The sequence below is a fragment of the Macadamia integrifolia genome, chromosome 3, assembly GCF_013358625.1.
Source record: "Macadamia integrifolia cultivar HAES 741 chromosome 3, SCU_Mint_v3, whole genome shotgun sequence".
Classification (NCBI taxonomy): domain Eukaryota; kingdom Viridiplantae; phylum Streptophyta; class Magnoliopsida; order Proteales; family Proteaceae; genus Macadamia; species Macadamia integrifolia.
The window spans coordinates 1,439,822-1,459,912 of record NC_056559.1 but is presented as its reverse complement, the minus strand read 5'-3'; the positions used below and the strand labels follow the sequence as shown (position 1 = coordinate 1,459,912).

Genomic DNA, 20,091 nt, shown 5'->3' with positions numbered 1-20,091 from the left:
CATTTTTTTTTAAATAGTAACATAAGTACAAGTTGGATAGGGCTTAATTTTTTATATATTAGACACTAGAGGCCGATCTATGACCTCAAGGAGTCAAAAAAAAATTTCATAAATATTTTTTTTTCTGGTTTAAAAAATACATTTTCCATCAACATAAATTTTTTTATGGTCAATATAGCTTTGATGGAACTCAATTATATATATATATATATATATGTTACTCACCATTGGCTGATCTACGACTCTATCGGAGATTTAAGAGTATAACACTCAATAGATGACTTTACTTGGGACTTGGGAGTTAGGGAGCCTGTGATAGTATATTACTCTAGTACTCTAAATATTAGTTAATTAATGTTGATGTATGTTTTGATCATGGCTTAGACGCATTATTTATTTGTTTTACTATAATATTGTATCTTGTTCTAGCAATAAAGCAGGTAAAATCTCCAAAACAGTTCAACGGTTGCTGCCAAAAAATGATGCAACTCTAAAACACTGTCATGTTCTAATATTTTTTCAAATTTAATTTATAAGCATATATATTAATCTTAAAACAAGCTACCCACCAAGTTTCAGATCATAGTATGACTGTTTGACCACCAAAACAGTCAACCGAGTCAAAAAAAAAATACACCATCTCGCTGAGATTTCGGCGGGTTGGTGATTCTGAAACCACCAAAACGAGACGAGATTTCGAACCTTGGTATCAACCCCAATTCAATTGTCTTTAATAATCACAATACTCAGATTTCTCTTGTGAAATTGGATAGTACCAACTATTTGGATTGGTCACAATCTGTGAAGCTATCCCCGCAGAGTAAAGGGAAGATAGGTTATATAATTAGGGCTCTCAAGGCTCCCAATGTCACCGATCCAACTTACCAAAAATGGGAAATTGTGAATTCTATTGTTATGATTTAGCTCCTTTTTTTACATAAAACTTGAGATAGGCAGAAGATTTATCCGGAAGGAAACTGCTAAGTATATTTGGTATAGTGTTTCTAAGACCTATGACAGAGTAAGTGACTCTGCTAAGGTCTATCAGCTGTTTCAGCAAGACCTCTCCATGAGGCAAGGGAACAAGACTATCTCTGACTATAATGCTACTGTTATAGGACTCTGGGAGGAGTATGATCATTATCGAGACCTTTAGTCGTCCAATCCTAAAGATGAAGCAAAGGTCTACAGGTCTCTTGAAAAGGAGTGAGTTCTAATCTTACTACGTGGGTTAAACTTAGACTATAAGCCAATCCGTATACAAATTTTGGGCCAGTCGCTTCTTCGATCCCTTAATGAGATGTGTAGCTACTTGCTGAGTGAGTACACCAGGAGAGGTGCTATGGACCTTGCTTTACCACTTGAGCGATCTACTCTTTCTTTTGGTTTGATAATTGGCACCCAGTTGTCATACTATCTCTGATTCTTAGCCCTAGAGTAGTTTACTCTTCTGGTCTCCCCAGAATTTTCCCAGTATATTTAATAATCTCCAATAGCTCTTGGTCCCCCCTCTTAACATTCCCTCTCTTGCTTCCATTTGGCAGTCCCTCCCCCCTCCTAATTAGAGTGGATAGAATCATTTGGTCCCAATGCTCCTCAAGTTTCTTTTCCTCTTCACTACCTGAACCTTGTTCGATCAGTCGGTCTCTCCATCCCCTAGCATAAAGTAGTTTGGTTTAAATCCCACAACCCCCGTCATAGTTTCACAGTTTGGAGAGCCCTCTCCAACCACCTCCCTCCCAACCCAATCCTACCTCATTCATGGTTTAAAGTATCTCCGATACGGCGATACCGATACGATACCCTCCGATACGTATCTTAAATTTAGCCGATCGATACGATACATGAAATTTTTAAAATCCTTTCTTATCGATATATATCATACGATACATACCGATATGCACCAATACACTATTGATACGTACTGATACTCTATGGAAAATATAAAATCGAGGTGAAATATACGTTTTGGTATGTATTGGTAAGTATCGGTGAGCATTTGTATGTATCGATCGGTACGTATCGATGAGTATCAGTACGTATCAGTAAGTATCGGTATGTATCGATCAGTATGTATCGGTGAGTATCAGTAGGTATCGGTGAGTATCGGTAAGTACCGATACAGTGCTCTAGGATCATATAATGACCAAGATGGGTATTTTTTCAAAAAACACGATTTTTTGAGGGGTTTTTGTTCCAAAGTTGTTGTCAGTCATATTTCTCTCTAACTAAAGTAGAAATCAAGGTTGGAAACAAGGATTTTACATTTATGGGACAACTACAAACCTTGAATTCTTAGTGCGATACCCTCAGTTTAGTGTTTAAGTATGATACATGTTATCAATAGTTTTTTTTAATAAATTTTTTATGCAAAAGTGTTTAAAAAGGTGTTTCATATATAGTTTAAAGTATCTCCGATACCGATAAGATATCCTCCGATACGTATCTTAAATTTAGCCGATCGATACGATACACACCGATACAATACATGAAATTTTTAAAATCCTTTCGTATCGATATATATCCTACGATACATACCGATATACATCAATACACCACCAATACACATCGATACGATACGATATGCACCGACACGACTCTATGGAAAATATAAAATCGAGGTGAAATGTACGTTTCGGTATGTATCTGTAGTATCGGTATATATCAATCGGTACGTATCAGTGAGTATCGGTACGTATCGATACAGTGTGCTACGGTCATATAATGGCCAAAATGGGTAATTTTTTAGAAAAACACGATTTTTTTAGGGGTTTTTGTTCCAAAGCTGCTACCTGCCATATTTCTCTCTAACTAAATTGGAAATCAAGGTTGAGAATAAGGATTTTATATTTATAGGACAACTACAAACCTTGAATTCTTAGTGCGATACCCTCAATTTAGTGTTTATGCATAATACATGTTATCAATAGCTTTTTTTAACAAATTCTTTATGCAAAAGTGTTTAAAAAAATGTTTCCTATCCATTTTTGTGTGCATCTTTAGCGTATCTTAGAGTATCTCCGATACGATACGATACGATACCCTCCGATACGTATCTTAATTTTGGCCGACCAATACGGTGACCGATACCAATACTTTAATCCTTTCCTCATTTATCGCCATTTGCTTGTTTCCCCTTCCTAATGTCTTTGCTCGAATGGTTTAGAGGATAGCAACCACTTATTCTTTGAGTGTCTATTCTCTGCCTCCATCTAGAAGCGTGTCCTTGCCAATTGTTGGCTTGCTTAGAGAAGGCCCCTCTCCCTCCAGAGAGAATGGACATGGACTGATATGATTTTTGCTGGTAGATCTATCTACGACACTACTAGAAGATCGCCTTTGGAGCCACCATCAACCACATTTGGATGGAGCATAAACTTTGTATATGGACTTCCAACTCTAGATATTTTGACAATATTTGGAATGCCATCTACTTTAATGACTTCTCCAAACTAAGCATCCAATCCCACGGCTATGCTGTTGATTCCCCAAGGAACAAGCTCATTGTTGTCTCTTGGGGTTTGCCTCCGTCTTTCTTGACTTCCTCCTGCCCTTTAGGGTCATTTCCCGTTGTTCTCGCCCTTTGTGGCCCTGTATAATCCCACCCCCCTTTTTCTTCCCTCGTTATTATAATTTTGTTCACCCCAAAAAATAAATTATAGAGGGATAAAACCAATTAATCATACTATGAAATTATGGGAGACGGTTATTGAAACCCACCTAAGAAGAAACTACTATTATGCAGAACCAATTTGGTTTTATGTTAGGAAGATCCACGACAAAAAGATTTAGAGATTTCAGGAAGAATCTCCATATGGTCTCTATTAACCTAGAAAAAACTTATGATAGAGTCCCTAGAGAGTTACTTTCTTATTCTCTCGAATTCATAGAGTAAGACATCGATTTCTCAATAAGATCAATTTTGTTGATTATATGATGGATTCCCTAGAAAAACATTGGCGCCGGCATGTGAATGAGGTGCTCTACCAATTTGACAAGTACTAGAAAAGAAATGTGTTTCAAGTAAATATGTGGACATAATTAAAGATATGTATGATGGTGTAGCGACTAGTGCAAGAACTATGGGGGGTCCAAAGGTTTAAAGTATTGGTAATGCAGGAGTAGATTACAAGAAACTACCCTAGCAGTTTATAACCCCAAACAATACAAATAAGAGCAGGAAACAAAGAAATAAGACCATCAAATAAACCCCCAATGATACAATACCAATGTAAGAGCAAAACCAGCCCAAAACCCAACCCGATAGGAGAGAGAAAGACCTGCTATAGAGCTGGAGAGAGAGAGGTAAGGTCAGGTTTGTAGGAGTCTGATTGAGCTGCACTCTTGGGCGTAGATAGTCCCTAGGGAGAGTACAAAAACCCCCAAAGTTGAGAGGATTCTGAAGGCTGGTTGTGAAGTTACAAGCTTTCTTGATTTTCTGATCTAGGAGAAATAATCGCAGGCTCCAGGAGAAAGAATCAATTCTGGTTTGTAACTTGGAAAGTTCTGAACTTCTGGATACTCACAACAGTAGTATACTTCAACAGCAGTAACTTTAGGATAAAATAGAAAGCTTCACACAAGAAGAAATAAAGGGAAAAGTGGGGGAAGAGCGGCTGTCACGGCCCGGGCTTCTCACCCACAACTATCCCGGTTGTTCAAAGCAATTGACTGCAATAATTCTTTATTTAAATCTAAAATTATGAGTATATAGGCTCCTCTATTTATAGAAGGCATAATAGCAATCAGACTACTACTAAGAGCTAGTTTCCCAATAGGACTAGACACTCCTACTTCAACTAGGAGCTAGTTTCCCAATAGGACTAGACACTCCTACTACAACTAGAAATTCAAAATTGGACTAGGATTAATAAACCTATGTGGAAAACAAATAGTCCTAAGACAATTTGGACTCGACATACCACTTACTTAACTCGATGGGCCCAATGGCCCACTAATTAATTAAAAACAACTACTAATTATTCCCCTAGCCGATGGGCCCAATTGGCCTTTATTTGTACTTAGTCACTCAAGTGGACCAAGGAGGGGTTCGGCTGGCTTCTTGGCTGGACCCTAGCCACTGAGGTGGACTAAGGATGGACCCTCCTTCCTCTCATATTTCCTTCCATAATGTGCATCTACATCAGCTCCCCCTTTCTTAGAATCATTCAACTCCGATGAATGGGTAAGGGACATGTAGTGCTCATAGAGGTCTATGTCAAGGCGTTGAAAGTCATCGGCATGGATCCAAGTACAATCCTCTCATGGTTGACCTTTCCATTTGATGAGAAAGGAGTAGTACCCTTTGCCCCCACGAACTGTAGTGAACTTGTTTTCGAGAACAGCTTCAATGACATCATCTTTAGGGTTTGCAAATTGAGGAAGTTTGAGGGTGTGTTTAGTGTCACCGTCATCAGAATGGTGTCCCAAATATATCGTCAGATTAGCTACATTGAAGACATTGTTGATCTTCAGAGTAGGAGGTAGCTCTAGCATGTAAGCATTAGTGCCAATGCGCTTCAAGACTTTGTAGAGACCCATGTTCTAAGGATGGAGCTTGTGCATTGTACCAGGAGGAAACCTCTCAGGTTGAATTCGAACCATTACCATATCACCAGGCTGAAATTCCACGTAGCGACGATGTCGATTGGCAGTTTCTTGGTATCCGTCATTGCTAGCAGCGATGCGACGATGAACATCATCATGTACCTCCGTGATGTGTCTAAGGAACTCATCGGCTTCCACACCAATACGGGCCTGAGGTGGCAAAGGTACCAAGTCAACCGGTCGTTGAGGCTGCAGTCCAAGGACAATCTCAAATGGTGTACGACCTGTGGTGCGGTTGATGGAACTATTATAAGCGAATTCAGCAATATCCAGTATAGATGGCCAAATCTTTTCATAGTCTCGGACTAGACATCGGAGTAAGTTGTCAAGACTTTTGTTCACCACTTCGGTCTGTCCGTCTGTCTGAGGATGGAATGCAGTGGAGAACTTGAGTTTAGTATTGGTTTTCATCCATAGGGTCTTCCAGAAGTAGCTCATGAACTTGACATCCCTATCTGAAACAATTGTCTGTGGTTGACCATGTATGCGCACTATCTCTTTGAAAAAGAGTTTGGCCAAGTAGCTTGCATCAAGAGTCTTCTTACACGGGATAAAGTGTGCCATCTTGCAGAAACGATCTACTACCACAAATATGGAATCATACCTTTCTCGTGTAGGTGGTAATCCTAGGACAAAGTCCATGCTTATGTCTTGCCAAGGTGCGTGTGGAACGGGCAACGGTGTGTACAATCCTGTATTCTTCTTTTCTCCTTTGACAAGTTGACAAGTGTGGCATCTCTGTATCACATGTTGCACATCCTTTAAGAGTTGAGGCCAAAAGTATTAAGTATTTCATCATGGAGTATGTTTTGTCCTTGCCAAAGTGTCCACCCATTCCTCCTCCATGTAGCTCTCGAATCAAGTGATGTCTCAAAGAGGTGGTTGGGATGCAGAGGCGAGTGCCTTTGAAAAGATACCCATCATATATAGCAAATTTGTCATCTCGTCCTCCTCCTTGTAGGTTGTTGAATACTTCTGAAAAATCAGCATCACTAATGTACTCCTCTTTGATTTGTTCCACTCCTGCACTTTGTAGTGTGAAGGTGTTCATCATCATCACCTTTCGACTAAATGCATCAGCCACTTGATTCTCCTTCCCAACTTTGTACTTGAGAGCAAATACGTATCCTTGCAAGTATGAGATCCATTTAGCGTGCCGATCACTAATGGTCTTTTGTGAGTGCAAGTATTTGAGTGCTTCATGATCCGAATAGAGCACGAACTCTTTGCCAATGCCTACAATGCTTGAGGATTTGAACAACGGCATAGAGTTCTAAATCATAGGTAGAATACCTTCTTTTTGCATCATTCAACTTTTCACTGTAGAAGGTAATCAGATGGCCCTCTTGCATAAGCAATCCTCCTATCCCAACATGGGATGCATCAGTAGCCACTTCAAACATAAGATCAAAATTGGGTAGTCTAAGCACTGGTGCTTCTGTCATCTTTTGTTTGATCAAATTGAAAGCTTTAGTGGCTGCTGGAGTCCATTGAAATTGGAATTTTCCCCCTTTTGTGCATTCTGTAATTGGGGCTACAACGGCGCTGAAATTCCGGATGAATCGTCGGTAAAATGAAGCAAGACCGTGAAAGCTACGAACCTCGGTCAAGGTCTTTGGAATAGGCCAATCAACGACACTTTTTACCTTCTCCGGATCAGCTTCTATGCCTTGTGAAAACACAATAAAACCAAGGAAGATGACCTTGGGCAGCATAAAGAAACATTTCTTCAAGTTGATGTACAACTTTTCTACCCGTAGTTCTCTCATGACACATCTCAAATGCTCCAAGTGTTCATTGTGCTTTGCTGTATATTAGTATGTCATCAAAGTACACTACGAGAAATTTTCCTATGAAGGGTCGTAGTACATGTGTCATCACCCTCATAGGTGCAGTGGTGAGGCCAAAAGGCATAACCTTCCACTCATACAGGCCTTCTTTTTTTTTCTTAAGACTGTTTTCCATTCATCCCCTAGATGGATTTGAATTTGATGGTAGCCACTCCGTAGATCAATCTTTGAAAAGATGGAGGCTCCTATCAACATGTCAAGCATATCATCTAAATGAGGAATAGGAAATCTGTATTTTACCGTGATTTTGTTAATGACTCGGCTGTCAATGCACATACGCCATGATCCGTCTTTCCTTGGTGCCAATAGGGCTAGTACTGCACACGGACTCATGCTCTGAACTAAGAACCCTTTCTTTAATAAATCATCCACTTGTCTCTTGAGCTCGGCATGCTCTATAGGACTGAGACAGTAAGTGGGCAGATGAGGGAGTACTAACCTAGGCACAAGGTCAATGGCATGCTGAATATCCCTCATCGATGGTAGTTTATTAGGCAATTCCTCTTGCACCAAATCTGAAAAATCAGCAAGTAATTGTTTGATTTGTGGGGGATGTTTTACCTCTATCACTGGTTCAACAGCCTTGGTAACAAGAGCTATGATTAGGCTGGTTTCTTCACTAATGGTCAGGAATTCTCTATGGGGCAGCACGCATAGCTTGTTGTCCACAGTGTTTTTCTTGCTGAAATTTTCTTTGCATGGTTGCTTCTTTTGCTCAGTAGTTGTTTTGGAAGAGGTCTTAGCAACATTCTTTAAGACGTGTTATCTCCTTAGTTGGGCAGCCCTTAACTTGTCTTTTACCTGCGGTATGTTGAGTGGGTTTAGAATGAATGGTTTGCCTTTGTGATCGAAGATGCATTGGTTCTTAGTACCTCCCACTAGCACATTGTTGTCATATAACCAACGCCTTCCAAGTAATACATCAGTGAGGACCATGGGGATGACATCACACCATACGCTTTCTTCATAATCTGAGACCTTCAATGGGACTGAACACCATTAAGTTACAGCCATAGTGTTGTTGTCTAGAAGAGATACCTTGTATGGCTGTGGATGAGATTCAGTCTTAAGCTTTCCATCAATGACAAAGGCCTGAGATACCACATTCACACAACTTCCACTGTCCACAATCACTTGAGCTTTGAGAGGTCCACTAGACATTAAGGTGTAGAAGATATTGTGCCTCCTCCAGCCTTCACCCTTAGTTTTAGACACTAGGATTCTTGCAACCACATTGACATAAGCATGAGGATCATCATGCTCTGGTGCAAGCTCATCTTCCAGTTCATCCTCCTCTCCTTCAACTGCAACATTAACAGTCCAATCATCATCCTGAGGTTCGTGGATTTGTAAATCCGGATTGGATTCGATGGCACTGATGACAAAGTTGGATCGTCCCCGTTTAGGGCAGAATTTTGCCGTGTGTCCAGTCTTTCCACAACTGCAGCATGTCACAGATCCACTCTCCCTTCCCATTGGAGCCTTCCCCTTATCATGTGTATCTTGTGGAGCTCGGGTAGGAAATCTAGTGGGTTTGGTTGGTACATAAGGCTTTTTGTTGTCAGTTGGCTGAATGTACCTTCTGGAGGTTGTTTTGATCAGATCCTCTGCTTCTAGTGATTTGTCAAAACATGTACTTAAGGAGGGTATCTCGATCATACCAAGCTTCTCACGAATATCATACCTTAACCCCAGTTTGAAACGGGATATGAGCAGTTCTTCATCTTCTTTATGGGCACCTGTTCGTGAAAGCAGTTCATTAAAATGATCAATATAATCTCCTACAGCCATAGTACCTTGCCTGAAAGTATTCAGCATGTCGTAGAGCCGACGTCGGTAGGTGGGTGGGAAGAATCTATCGTTAAGAATAAATTTCAAGTCTTCCCAATTGTGAGGTATCTGACGACTGCGGATCAGCCTATTCTCTTCATTCCTCCACCAATCCTTAGCTCCACCAGTTAACTTAGTGACAACTAATTGGACTTTCCTTTCTTCAGGCATACGGTATCACCGGAAGTAGTCATCAAATGAAATTACCCAGTCCTGGTAGTAGAGGGGATCATTCCTCCCATTGTACTCTTTCAATTTTAACTTGACCTTGTACATATCGTCAAGCTGATAAAGTTGATTGTCATACTCATCATACTAATCATTCTGAGCTAGGACATTCCTTCTAGGTTGCATAGTGACTCTTCTGGGAATATTACCAATGCAATTAACAGGTTGAACATTAGTTTGGGCAACAGTTGGTTGGGTGTTAGAGTGGGCAGCAATACTCTCTTTTAGGTCAGCCAACTGTTGGTCATGTCCATCCAACCTCGTAGACAAGGCTTGGATTGCTTTCATCACATCTTGAAGGGCGGGTTGGGGTTCTTCTGTCTGAGCCATAGCTCTGATACCACTTAATGCAGTAGTAGATTACAAGAAACTACCCCAGCAATTTATAACCCCAAACAATACAAATAAGAGCAGAAAACAAAGAAATAAGACCATCAAATAAACCCCCAATGATACAATACCAATGCAGGAGCAAAATCAGCCCAAAACCCAACCCGATAAGAGAGAGAAAGACCTGCTATTGAGCTGGAGAGAGAGAGGTAAGGCCAGGTCTGTAGGAGTCCGATTGAGCTGCACTCTTAGGCGTAGATAGTCCCTAGGGAGTGTACAAAAACTCCCAAAGTTGAGAGGATTCTGAAGGCTGGTTGTGAAGTTACAAGCTTTCTTGATTTTCTGACCTAGGAGAAATAATCGCAGGCTCCAGGAGAGAGAATCAATTTTGGTTTGTAACTTAGACAGATCTGAACTTCTGAAAACTCACAATAGTCGTATACTTCAACAGCAGTAACTTTAGGATAAAACAGAAAGCTTTAAACAAGAAGAAACAAAGGGAAAAGTGGGGGAGGAGCGGCTGTCTCAGCCCGGGCTTCTCACCCACAGCTATCCCGGCTGTTCTAAGCAATTGGCTGCAATTATTCTTTATTCAAATCTGAAATTATGAGTACATAGGCTCCTCTATTTATAGAAGGCATAATAGCAATCAGACTACTACTAGGAGCTAGTTTCCCAATAGGACTAGACACTCCTACTTCAACTAGGAGTTAGTTTTCCAATAGGACTAGACACTCCTACTACAACTAGAAATTCAAAATTGGACTAGGAATAATAAACCTATGTGGAAAACAAATAGAGTCCTAAGACAATTTGGACTCGACATACCACTTACTCAACTCGATGGGCCCAATGGCCCACTAATTAATTAAAAACAACTACTAATTATTCCCCTAGCCGACGGGCCCAATTGGCCCTTATTTGTACTTAGCCACTCAGGTGGACCAAGTAGGGGTTCGGCTGGCTTCTTGGCTGGACCCTAGCCACTCAGGTGGACTAAGGTTGGACCCTTCTTCTCATATTTCCTTCCATAATGTGCATCTACATCAATTTGTCTGTATCGATAGATACCGATACAATATGGACCAATGTATGCAGTGTATCCTAAAAACGATACACATCGATACTCAACCAATACATACCGATACTTAAGATACGCAACTACAAAACCTATTTCACTTTCGAAACAAGGCATGTTCTCTCTAGTTGTACTTTAAGTTTCCAAAATTTGATGCATAGCTACACAATCGATCTCCCTTTCATTTCTTAGACTTGGGGATTTGAATCATTCATAGAAAGTGATTCAAAATCTACAATCAAACTGATGTTTAAAAAATTGAAGCATAAAAAATTATCCATGAAGAAGGTAGTGAATTCCCAAATAAAAAATGGGTTACATCAAGGATTAACTTTAAGCCCCTCTTTGTTTGTGCTTATCATGGATGAATTAACCAGAGATATTCAAGATAAGGTTCCTTGGTGCATGCTTTCGCTGATGTTATTGTTTTGGTGGATGAGACAAAAGCAAGGATTAATGCCAAGTTGGAGTTATGGAGATTAACCTTGGAATCAAAAGGTTTAAGATAAGTAGAAATGAAGATGGAGTATATGGTGTGTAACTTTAGTTACATGAAGATAGATAATGAGGTGGTGAGAAGGAGGTTTCACAAAGTGATTATTTTAGGTATCTGGGCTCAATCATAAATAAAGAAGGTGATATAAAGGATGGCATTTCACAAAGAATTAAAATAAGATGTATGAAGTGGACAAGTGCATCCAGAGTGTTATGTGATCGATGAATTCCTTTATTGCTAGCATCATACTAAAGTTGTCTTGTCCCCTTTCCCCCTACAGATTCACTTTAGCCATTGAAGTTCCTTCCAGAATTATCCAATCTAGTACGGACAAGCAGCTTATTTCTCCCACTCTTAAATGGAAGCTTTCAAGCTTTCCCATCTAACCTTCATTAATGACTTCATGATCTTTTCTAAGGCTGGCATCCATCATTTGAATCTCTTGTTCTTGGTTGGGGTCTCTGAGATTAATAACTATTGTTTGAAAGAGAAGACTGTCTTCTCATTGGGCCGTCTTCCAATAAAGTATATGGGTTTGCCATTGATCCCCTTCAGCTCGACTGCCCACCATTGTACTCCTATCGTAGATCTCTTGCATAAGATGCTTCAGCTTTGGAAGGTCGCTTCCCTGATGTCGATCGTCATGAATTGATGAGATCAGTCCTTCAGTCCTCTTATATTTATTAGCCTGGCATTTTGGGCTGCCCCAGTCTACCATAATGAAATTGGAGTCCCTCATATGTGCCTTTCTTTGAAAAGTCTAAGACACCTCTAGATTCCTTCACCCCATTAGGTTCAAGAAGAATCAAAGATGTCAACTTTGTGGATATCCTCAAGCGCGTTTAGAAGTTAGCGGCCAAGATAAGTATTTGGGTTGATTGGGTTTATTTTTCTTTCCTTTTTTATGACTCTATTTCCAAAGGTGGACCTCTAAGTCTAAATCCTTTCAGCAGTTTTGGGATTTCATTCTCTTTGATGTCAAAAGTAAATTATTTCTGGCCCATCCAATGTTCCAACTACCCTAGAAATAGACTCATTGTTGATTCTTAGGGCTTCCCCATTCTATGATGCAGCCATTGTCCCTCAAACCCCGTGAGGGCTGGGTTTTGTTTCTTATATTGTTTGTTCCTCTCCCCCTTTCTTGGGGAGTCCCTGTTTTCCTTTCCTTTCAGTAATGAACTTTTTATTCTTAAAAAAGAAAATAATAAATGTTGAGGTTGAAGCTAATCCCGCTAAGGGATTAGTGCTAACTTCAGGGTCCGATAGGGGCCTTTTGGTCCTATCAGGCCCCTATTATTGTCCTAGGGTTTTAACCTTATGGAGGGGCAGTTATGTACTTTGATTTTTGCTGATTACGGCTATTAATATAACAGTATAACCTGCGATCAGTCTCATTCTGGACTGATCACAGGTTGTGCTCTGTTTTTGGGACTACCGTGTTCTCTCCTTCCTTCTCTTCTCCTCTTCTCTTCTTCTCTCTTTTTCTGGTTTAGTGTTCTGGTTTCGAGTAATTAATACTGTAACATGGTATCAGAGCAGGTTTAATCAAATCGATTGGTCCAAACAAACCTATCGCTGCTGATTTCAACCCTGCGCTACTTCTCTTTGGTGCGCAGCCACCTATTGCTGCTCCTACTGTAATTGTTTGGCCTGATTTCATGATAGAAACATAATCAGGCCCTCCTACTGTTGTTATATGGATTCAGCCCTCACTCTCTGGAACTGCTGAAGCCGATATACTATTCTACAGGTTTTTAATGGCTGCCGCCCCTATGTGTTTTGGTTTTTTAGCTGCTGCCCTATGTGTGGAGCTCTACTACTTCACGGTTTGATGTGCTGCTGTTTTACTACACTTCAACATACTCTACTAGGCCTTTGAAGCCTCCCCTTGCTGCTCTCATCAAGGTCGGCCTAATGTAGACTAGGATAGGGGTCTAACCAAGTCTCAGCTTCAGGATCTTTTAATCTAAGAACAACCACATAACCTCCACAATAATCCACAGCAGACTGATTTGTTTAGCAGCAGTAGAACCTTCATAATAAAGCTTGAAAAGAGAAGAATAAAACACTTGAAAGGAACCTCTTGGGCTTCACACCACAAAGAGTCAATTGGATCAAACACCAATTCCTTCAGCCTTGATCAAACACAAGACAACTCTTCATGAAGAAGACAATAGCAACAGCCATTAATTTATTTTCAAAATCATCTAAGCTTTTAGGAGCCTCCTCTTCTTTATTTATAATGTTAATGGGTGAGGGAAATACAAAATAGAAGGTTCTTTAAAAGGAAACCAAATATTCTCCTAATACAATAGTTACTAAAAACTGAAATTAGAAACTAGTTGAAAAAGGAAACTAACTACTAATGACTTGACTCAATTAACAACTTGACTCCTAAAGAAACAAATATAACTCAAATCAAGCCCAACTAAAAAGGAAACTAATGAAAATGGAAACTTACTAGTAATCCCGTACTCAATCTTAGACCCCCCCTTTAGACCGATAAAAGTGGTCTATTACACTCAAAACACATGGGATCAAATGCCCAACATGTATGGAACCCAACCCTAAGCTTATTCCTAATAAAACAAACCTATTTTGGTAATTAATATGCATCACGGCCCTTCCTACAAGCAGCCCCTATCAGTTCAATTTTTTTTCTGGTTCTTCTTAAGGTCCGATTGCTCACTGCTGCTGGTTGTTCATTTCTACTTGGTGGGAGATCATTATTAGTCAATTCTCATGGCTGAGATCAAAGACTTGGCTACTACTAACCCTACTACTACTACCCCTACTACTGTCTCTTCTACCTCGGACAACATTAATGTCCAAATTACCTCCGTCAAGCTCAAGGGTAATTCCAGCTACCTTCTGTGGGCTCAATCGGTTAAAGTGTATCTGATGGCCAAGGGTAAACTCAAGTATACCAATTCTGATCGACCTTTATCATCTGACACTGGTTATGACAACTGGCTGAAGGAGAATGCTCTTATTTTGATCTGGTTATGGAACAGTATGGAACCTGATGTAGCTGCCAATGTCATGTTCCATTCTACTGCAAGTCTGCAAAGGGAATATGGGATGACTTGCGAGAAACCTACTCTCAGGAAAAGAACATGACAAGGATTTATGATATTTATGAGAAGTTGTTTCAGTTTCGCCAGTCTAACAAATCTCTTTCAGAGTATTACAGTACTTTCAGGGGAATGGTGGAAGAACTCAATGTTTTCTAATCCTTGACCACTGATATTGACAAGCTGAAGGCTCAGCGTAATGAATTTTTTGTCTCCAAGTTCTTGGCTGGTCTAAATAATGATCTGAAGGCTATGAAGGTTCACTTACTTGCGGGTGACACGGTTCCTACTTTGAATGATGCCTATTCTCGGTTGCAGCGTATCACCTCCTCCACCAAGCCTGATCAGTCTTCCAAAGACAATTGTGCTTTTGTTGCTAACCGTGGCCGTGGTCACGGTCGTGGGGTTGGACGGGGCTCTACTAGTAGGGGTTCTACTGGACAAACATCTGATCGTGCTACTCGACATTACACATACTATGAGAAGCCTAATCATACAGTTGAGACTTGTTGGGCCAAGCATGGCAAGCCAGAATGGGCAACCCAGTTGGCCAACCATGCAGTGTCGGATGATAGTACTGACACAGTGTCTCCGGTTGCTACTAAGCCAACACCTTCCTTAGAAGACTCCTCTACTAGTCTGCGCGATGACATCAATCAGTTGCTCCGACGCTTGCACACTCTTGAGGCATCCTCTAATACATCCAATGGTGCGTCTACATCCGCTGCTACCCTAGCCAACACAGGTACCTCAGCCCTCTTTACTACTACATCTACACTCTGGATCATTGATTCAGGTGCTTCTACCCATATGACTAGTAAGTCATCTCTTTTCCAGAGTTTTTCTACTAGTTCTAGTTCGAATTTTGTAATCCTTGCTAATGGTGCTTCTACACTGGTTCTTGGACATGGTTCTATTTCACCTACCCCATCCATAAACCTATCTTCTATCTTACATGTTCCTCAATTTCCATTAAGTCTTCTGTCTGTGAGTTAATTAACTAATTCGTTACATTGCTTAGTAACATTCTTTCCTTCTTACTGCGTCTTTCATGATCTTCACACGAAGAAGACGATTGGTGGAGGGGGTGAAAAGAATGGATTGTATTACCTCAACAGCGGCTGTCCTACCTCTTCTGCTGCTGCTACGGCTGTTGGGGACATTACTCCTTTTTAATGGCATTGTCATTTAAGTCATTTGTCGCTTTCTAGGTTACAGCTTTTATTTCCTAGTTTTAAGTCTACTCCTAGGTTAGAGTGTTAGGCTTGTGATTTGGGAAAACATCACCGTGTGTCTTTCCCATCTCGCTCTGTGTCTCGTAGTCCGTCTTTATTTTCTTTAGTCCATTCTGATGTATGGGGCCCTTGCCGAGTCAGTAATAGATTTGGGTTTCGGTATTTTGTGATATTTGTGGATGATCATTCCCGCCTTACATGGCTTTACATATTTAAGGACCGGTCTGAATTTTTACATGTATTCAAAAAGTTCCATAATGAAATAAAGACTCAGTTTGGCATTCCTGTTAAAAATTTTTGTTCTGATAATGCTTTAGAAGATGCTCAAACTGATATTGCTGATTTTTGTGATACTCATGGGATGATCCACCAAACTAGTTGTGCTTATACTCCATAGCAAAATGGAGTAGCCGAGCGCAAAAATCGGCACCTCCTTGAGGTTGCCAGAGCCATGATGTTGCACATGCATGTTCCTAAATATTTTTGGTGTGATGGTGTTCTCACTGCATGTCATTTGATTAACCGAATGCCATCCTCTGTTTTGTCCGATAAATCTCCCTTCTCTGTTATGTTTCCTAATTTACCAAGTTTTCCTGTTCCTCCTCGGGTTTTTGGGTGTGTGCTTTGTTCATAACTTGCACATGCAGATTGATAAGTTGTCTCCTAAGTCTACTAAATGTGGTTTTTTAAGCTATTCTCATACTCAAAAAGGGTATAAGTGCTATAACCCTATTACACACAGGAACTTTGTCAGTGCTGATGTGACCTTTTTTTAAGGTACTTCATTCTACCCTCCAGTGTCCTCATTTAGTGTAGAGTGGTCTTCTCCACCTCCTCCACCCATACCCTCCCTTATTCCCTTCCCTACTGCCCCTGATGCCAGTGACCCCCCCTCTCCAGGTTTATCAATGTAGGAAGAGTGGATAGCCATATGGCGAGGTAATTACTCCAAATGCTTCACTCCTTCCACTGCCGGCTTCCTCAGGTGAAGCTCCTCTTCCTCCTCCGTCTGATGACTTACCAATTGCGCACAAGAAAGGTACTCATTCTTGCACTCACAAATCTATGGTTGTGTATCCTATGGATAATTTTGTGTCTTTATCTCATCTTCCCTCTCCTATCCATGATCTTGCCCTATCCATTTCCACCACTCCTATTCCCCATACTCATACTGAGGCCCTCCATATTCCCTAGATGGAAGGCTGCCATAGATGTAGAAATGGATGCTCTTTTGAGGTGTCGTACCTGGAGCCTAGTAGATTTACCTCCTGGTAAGGACCTGGTGAAGTGTCATTGGGTGTAAACTGTTAAGTATCATTATGATGGCTCTGTTGACCAGTTGAAGGCCCGTCTGGTTGCCAAGGGATATACTCATATATATGGTGTTGATTACTTTGAGACCTTCTCCCAGGTTGCTAGACTGAATTTTGTTCGTCTTCTTATTTCTCTTGTTGTCAACTTTGATTGGCCTTATTCCAGTTGGACATCAAGAATGCCTTCCTGTATGGTGATCTACAGGAAGAGGTGTATATGGAGCAACCTCCGGGGTATGTTGCTCAGGGGGAGAGCACAGGTCGTGTGTGTCATCTACACAAGGCTATATATGGGCTGAAACAGTCTCCTCAAGCATGGTTTGACAAGTTCAGTGATACCATAGTTACTTGTAGTTTTTCTCAGTGTTATTCTGATCATTCTGTGTTTGTTCGTCGCAGAGGGGATAAACTTGTTGTCCTGATTGTATATGTTGATGACATTATTCTACCTAGTAATGATGAGGCAAGAATTTCTGAAGTAAAAAATCATCTCCAGCATCATTTTCAGACAAAAGATCTAGGACAACTTCATTATTTCCTTGGGATTGAGGTAATCCGCTGCAAGAAAGGTATTAGTCTGTCTTAAAGGAAGTATGTGGTGGATCTCTTATCTGATACTGGGATGCTTGCATCCAGACCTGTTGATATTCCTATAGATCCTCACCAAAAGTTTGCTGTGGATGATGGTGAACCCCTCCAGGATGTGCATCAATACAGAAGCTTGATTGGCAAGTTGATTTACCTGTTGATATTCTTATAGACCTTATGTTGTTGGAGTTCTTAGTCAGTTTATGCAGTCTCCTCAAAAATCTCATTGGGATGTTGTTGTTCGTGTTCTTCGTTACCTAAAAGGTGCCCCTAGGAAAGGGTTAGTTTATCGACCTAATAGGCATATGGAACTAATTGGCTACTCTGATGCTGATTGGGCTGGTTCTGCTTGTGATTAGAGATCTACTACCGGATACTGTACTTTCGTTGGAGGTAATCTTATTACATGGCACAACAAGAAGCAGACTACTATTGCTAGGTCCAGAGTAGAGGCCGAATACAGAGCTATGGCTCATACCACTGCAGAGTTGATGTGGCTGCAATCGTTACTCCTAGAGATGGGGTTTCCAATGATCAAGCCTATGAAAATGTATTGTGACAACCAAGCTGCGGTTTATAATGCTAGTAATCCGGTCTTCCATGAGAGGACCAAACACATAGAAGTGGACTGCCATTTTGTTCATGCTGCTGTTTAGAAGAAGCTTATTGAGACTCCGTTTGTTCCTTCCTCGGATCAGTTGGCTGACATGTTCACTAAGTCTTTGTTTGCCCCCACATTTCGCAATGGTTGTACCAAGTTGAGCATGGGTGATGTGTATGCTCCAGCTTGAGGGGGAGTGTTGGGGTTTATCGGGATTAACACTAACTTCAGGGTCCGATAGGGGCCTTTTGTTCCTATCGGGCCCCTATTATTGTCCTAGGGTTTTAACCTTATGGAGGGGCAGTTATGTACTTTGCTTTTTGCTGATTACGGCTATTAATATAACAGTATAACCTGCGATCAGTCTCATTCTAGACTGATCACAGGTTGTGCTCTGTTTTTGGACTACCGTATTCTCTCCTTCCTTCTTCTCTTCTCCTCTTCTCTTCTTCTCTCTTTTTCAGGTTTAGTGTTCTGGTTTCAAGTAATTAATACTGTAACAATAAAAAATAAATAAATAAATAAATAAATAATTGGCTTATTGCTCTATAAGAAACAGTGAAATATGGTAACCTAATAAATTATCTCCCCATTAAACCCTGCCCTCCAACTAAACAATGTCTATTCAAATTGTTCACCTTTATTTCCACTAGAATTGGTTTCTCACAAGAAACAACAATTTTGTATTGAGGCTATTGACAGTCCCAGTTGGTCCCAGACCAATATTGAGTTTTGGCCGGTTTGATTTACATCTTAGTTCTCAACTACTTCAACCAGACGAATGCATAAGTCCCCCTGATAAACCCACACATAGGGAACAGTTACACAGCAACTTCTGTTATTTTTGTTAAATACGGCAACATTTTCTGGTAATTGTTAAAAGATGGCAACTTTATTTCATAGAGCCTGAGAAATTTACTCCACACATGGTATTCAACCAATAGAATTACAATAGATGTAACCAGAGAAAAAGGTAAGCTCATACTCATCTAAAATAGGTTTCATAATCAAAATACCAAGATCATGCATATTGGGTCAATACAGAGATTCCTCTTGGCGAGAAAATAGTAGTAATAGAAAGTTTATCAGCTTTTAGGACTACAAAATCCTAAATGAAAAAATCAGCAGCAGCTAAATGATGATAGTTTCATAGTGAAACCACCAGAAAGGTCAAGATTCAAGAAAGATAAGAGGTGAAGAGGAGGGCAAGAGACCAGACAAGTGCTCCACAATATTCCTTCTTTTTTAATATGCCTAATAAATTTCCCATTAAATACTGTATTAAAGCCCACTAACCTTTTCTGGAAACACAGAAGTGTATTTCTTAAGAGACATAAGTGCATTTTGCTTCTTTTGCAACTTTTTAGCTATGCCAGAGTCCAAAGTTTTCTCTCCAACTACATCATCCTGAGGAAAGGTTTCTGAAGTCTTCTTTTTGAGAAAGAATTCCTCATTTAGGTTTATGACGACTTCTCCACTTGCAATATCCACATTCTTGATAACAACACCTATTTCCCTGTGACCAAAGAACATGTTTTAGATTTCAGAACACAAAAGTCCACTAAAAATAAAACGTTTTTCATAGACCAGCATACATTAATGATGAAAATCTAAGTTTCCAATGATGTAGATCAAACTCAAAGCATGAAGAAGAAAAGACCAGAACACTGTTCACGTGAACAGCCTTTATTTGCTTTGTGTGGGAATGCCTTCTAAAAGATCTTGTGGGCCCATTGGAGATATCAATTGGAGAAAGATTCGATCCTGATGCTACCATTGTTTAGTTTCTATTTTCAGTTTTAGATAGTACATTTATTTCATTGTAATAGAATCTCAGGTAGTTTCTAATTTCAGTTTGCTA

The 20,091-nt window shown here is 40.3% G+C and overlaps 1 protein-coding gene across 2 annotated transcripts in view; it reads right to left on the bottom strand.

The window, feature by feature from the left end:
- The window catches only part of LOC122073051 (protein SABRE), a 100,883-nt gene that overhangs the window by 56,685 nt on the left and 24,107 nt on the right, over nt 1–20,091 (bottom strand). Inside the window, exon 5 of one of the 2 annotated variants that reach the window (XM_042637550.1) lies at nt 19,527–19,746. In XM_042637550.1, the coding sequence (XP_042493484.1) occupies nt 19,527–19,746 (220 nt within the window). Of the gene's footprint in view, nt 1–19,526; nt 19,747–20,091 lie in introns of those variants that run through there. The other variant, XM_042637551.1, reaches the window with a different exon arrangement.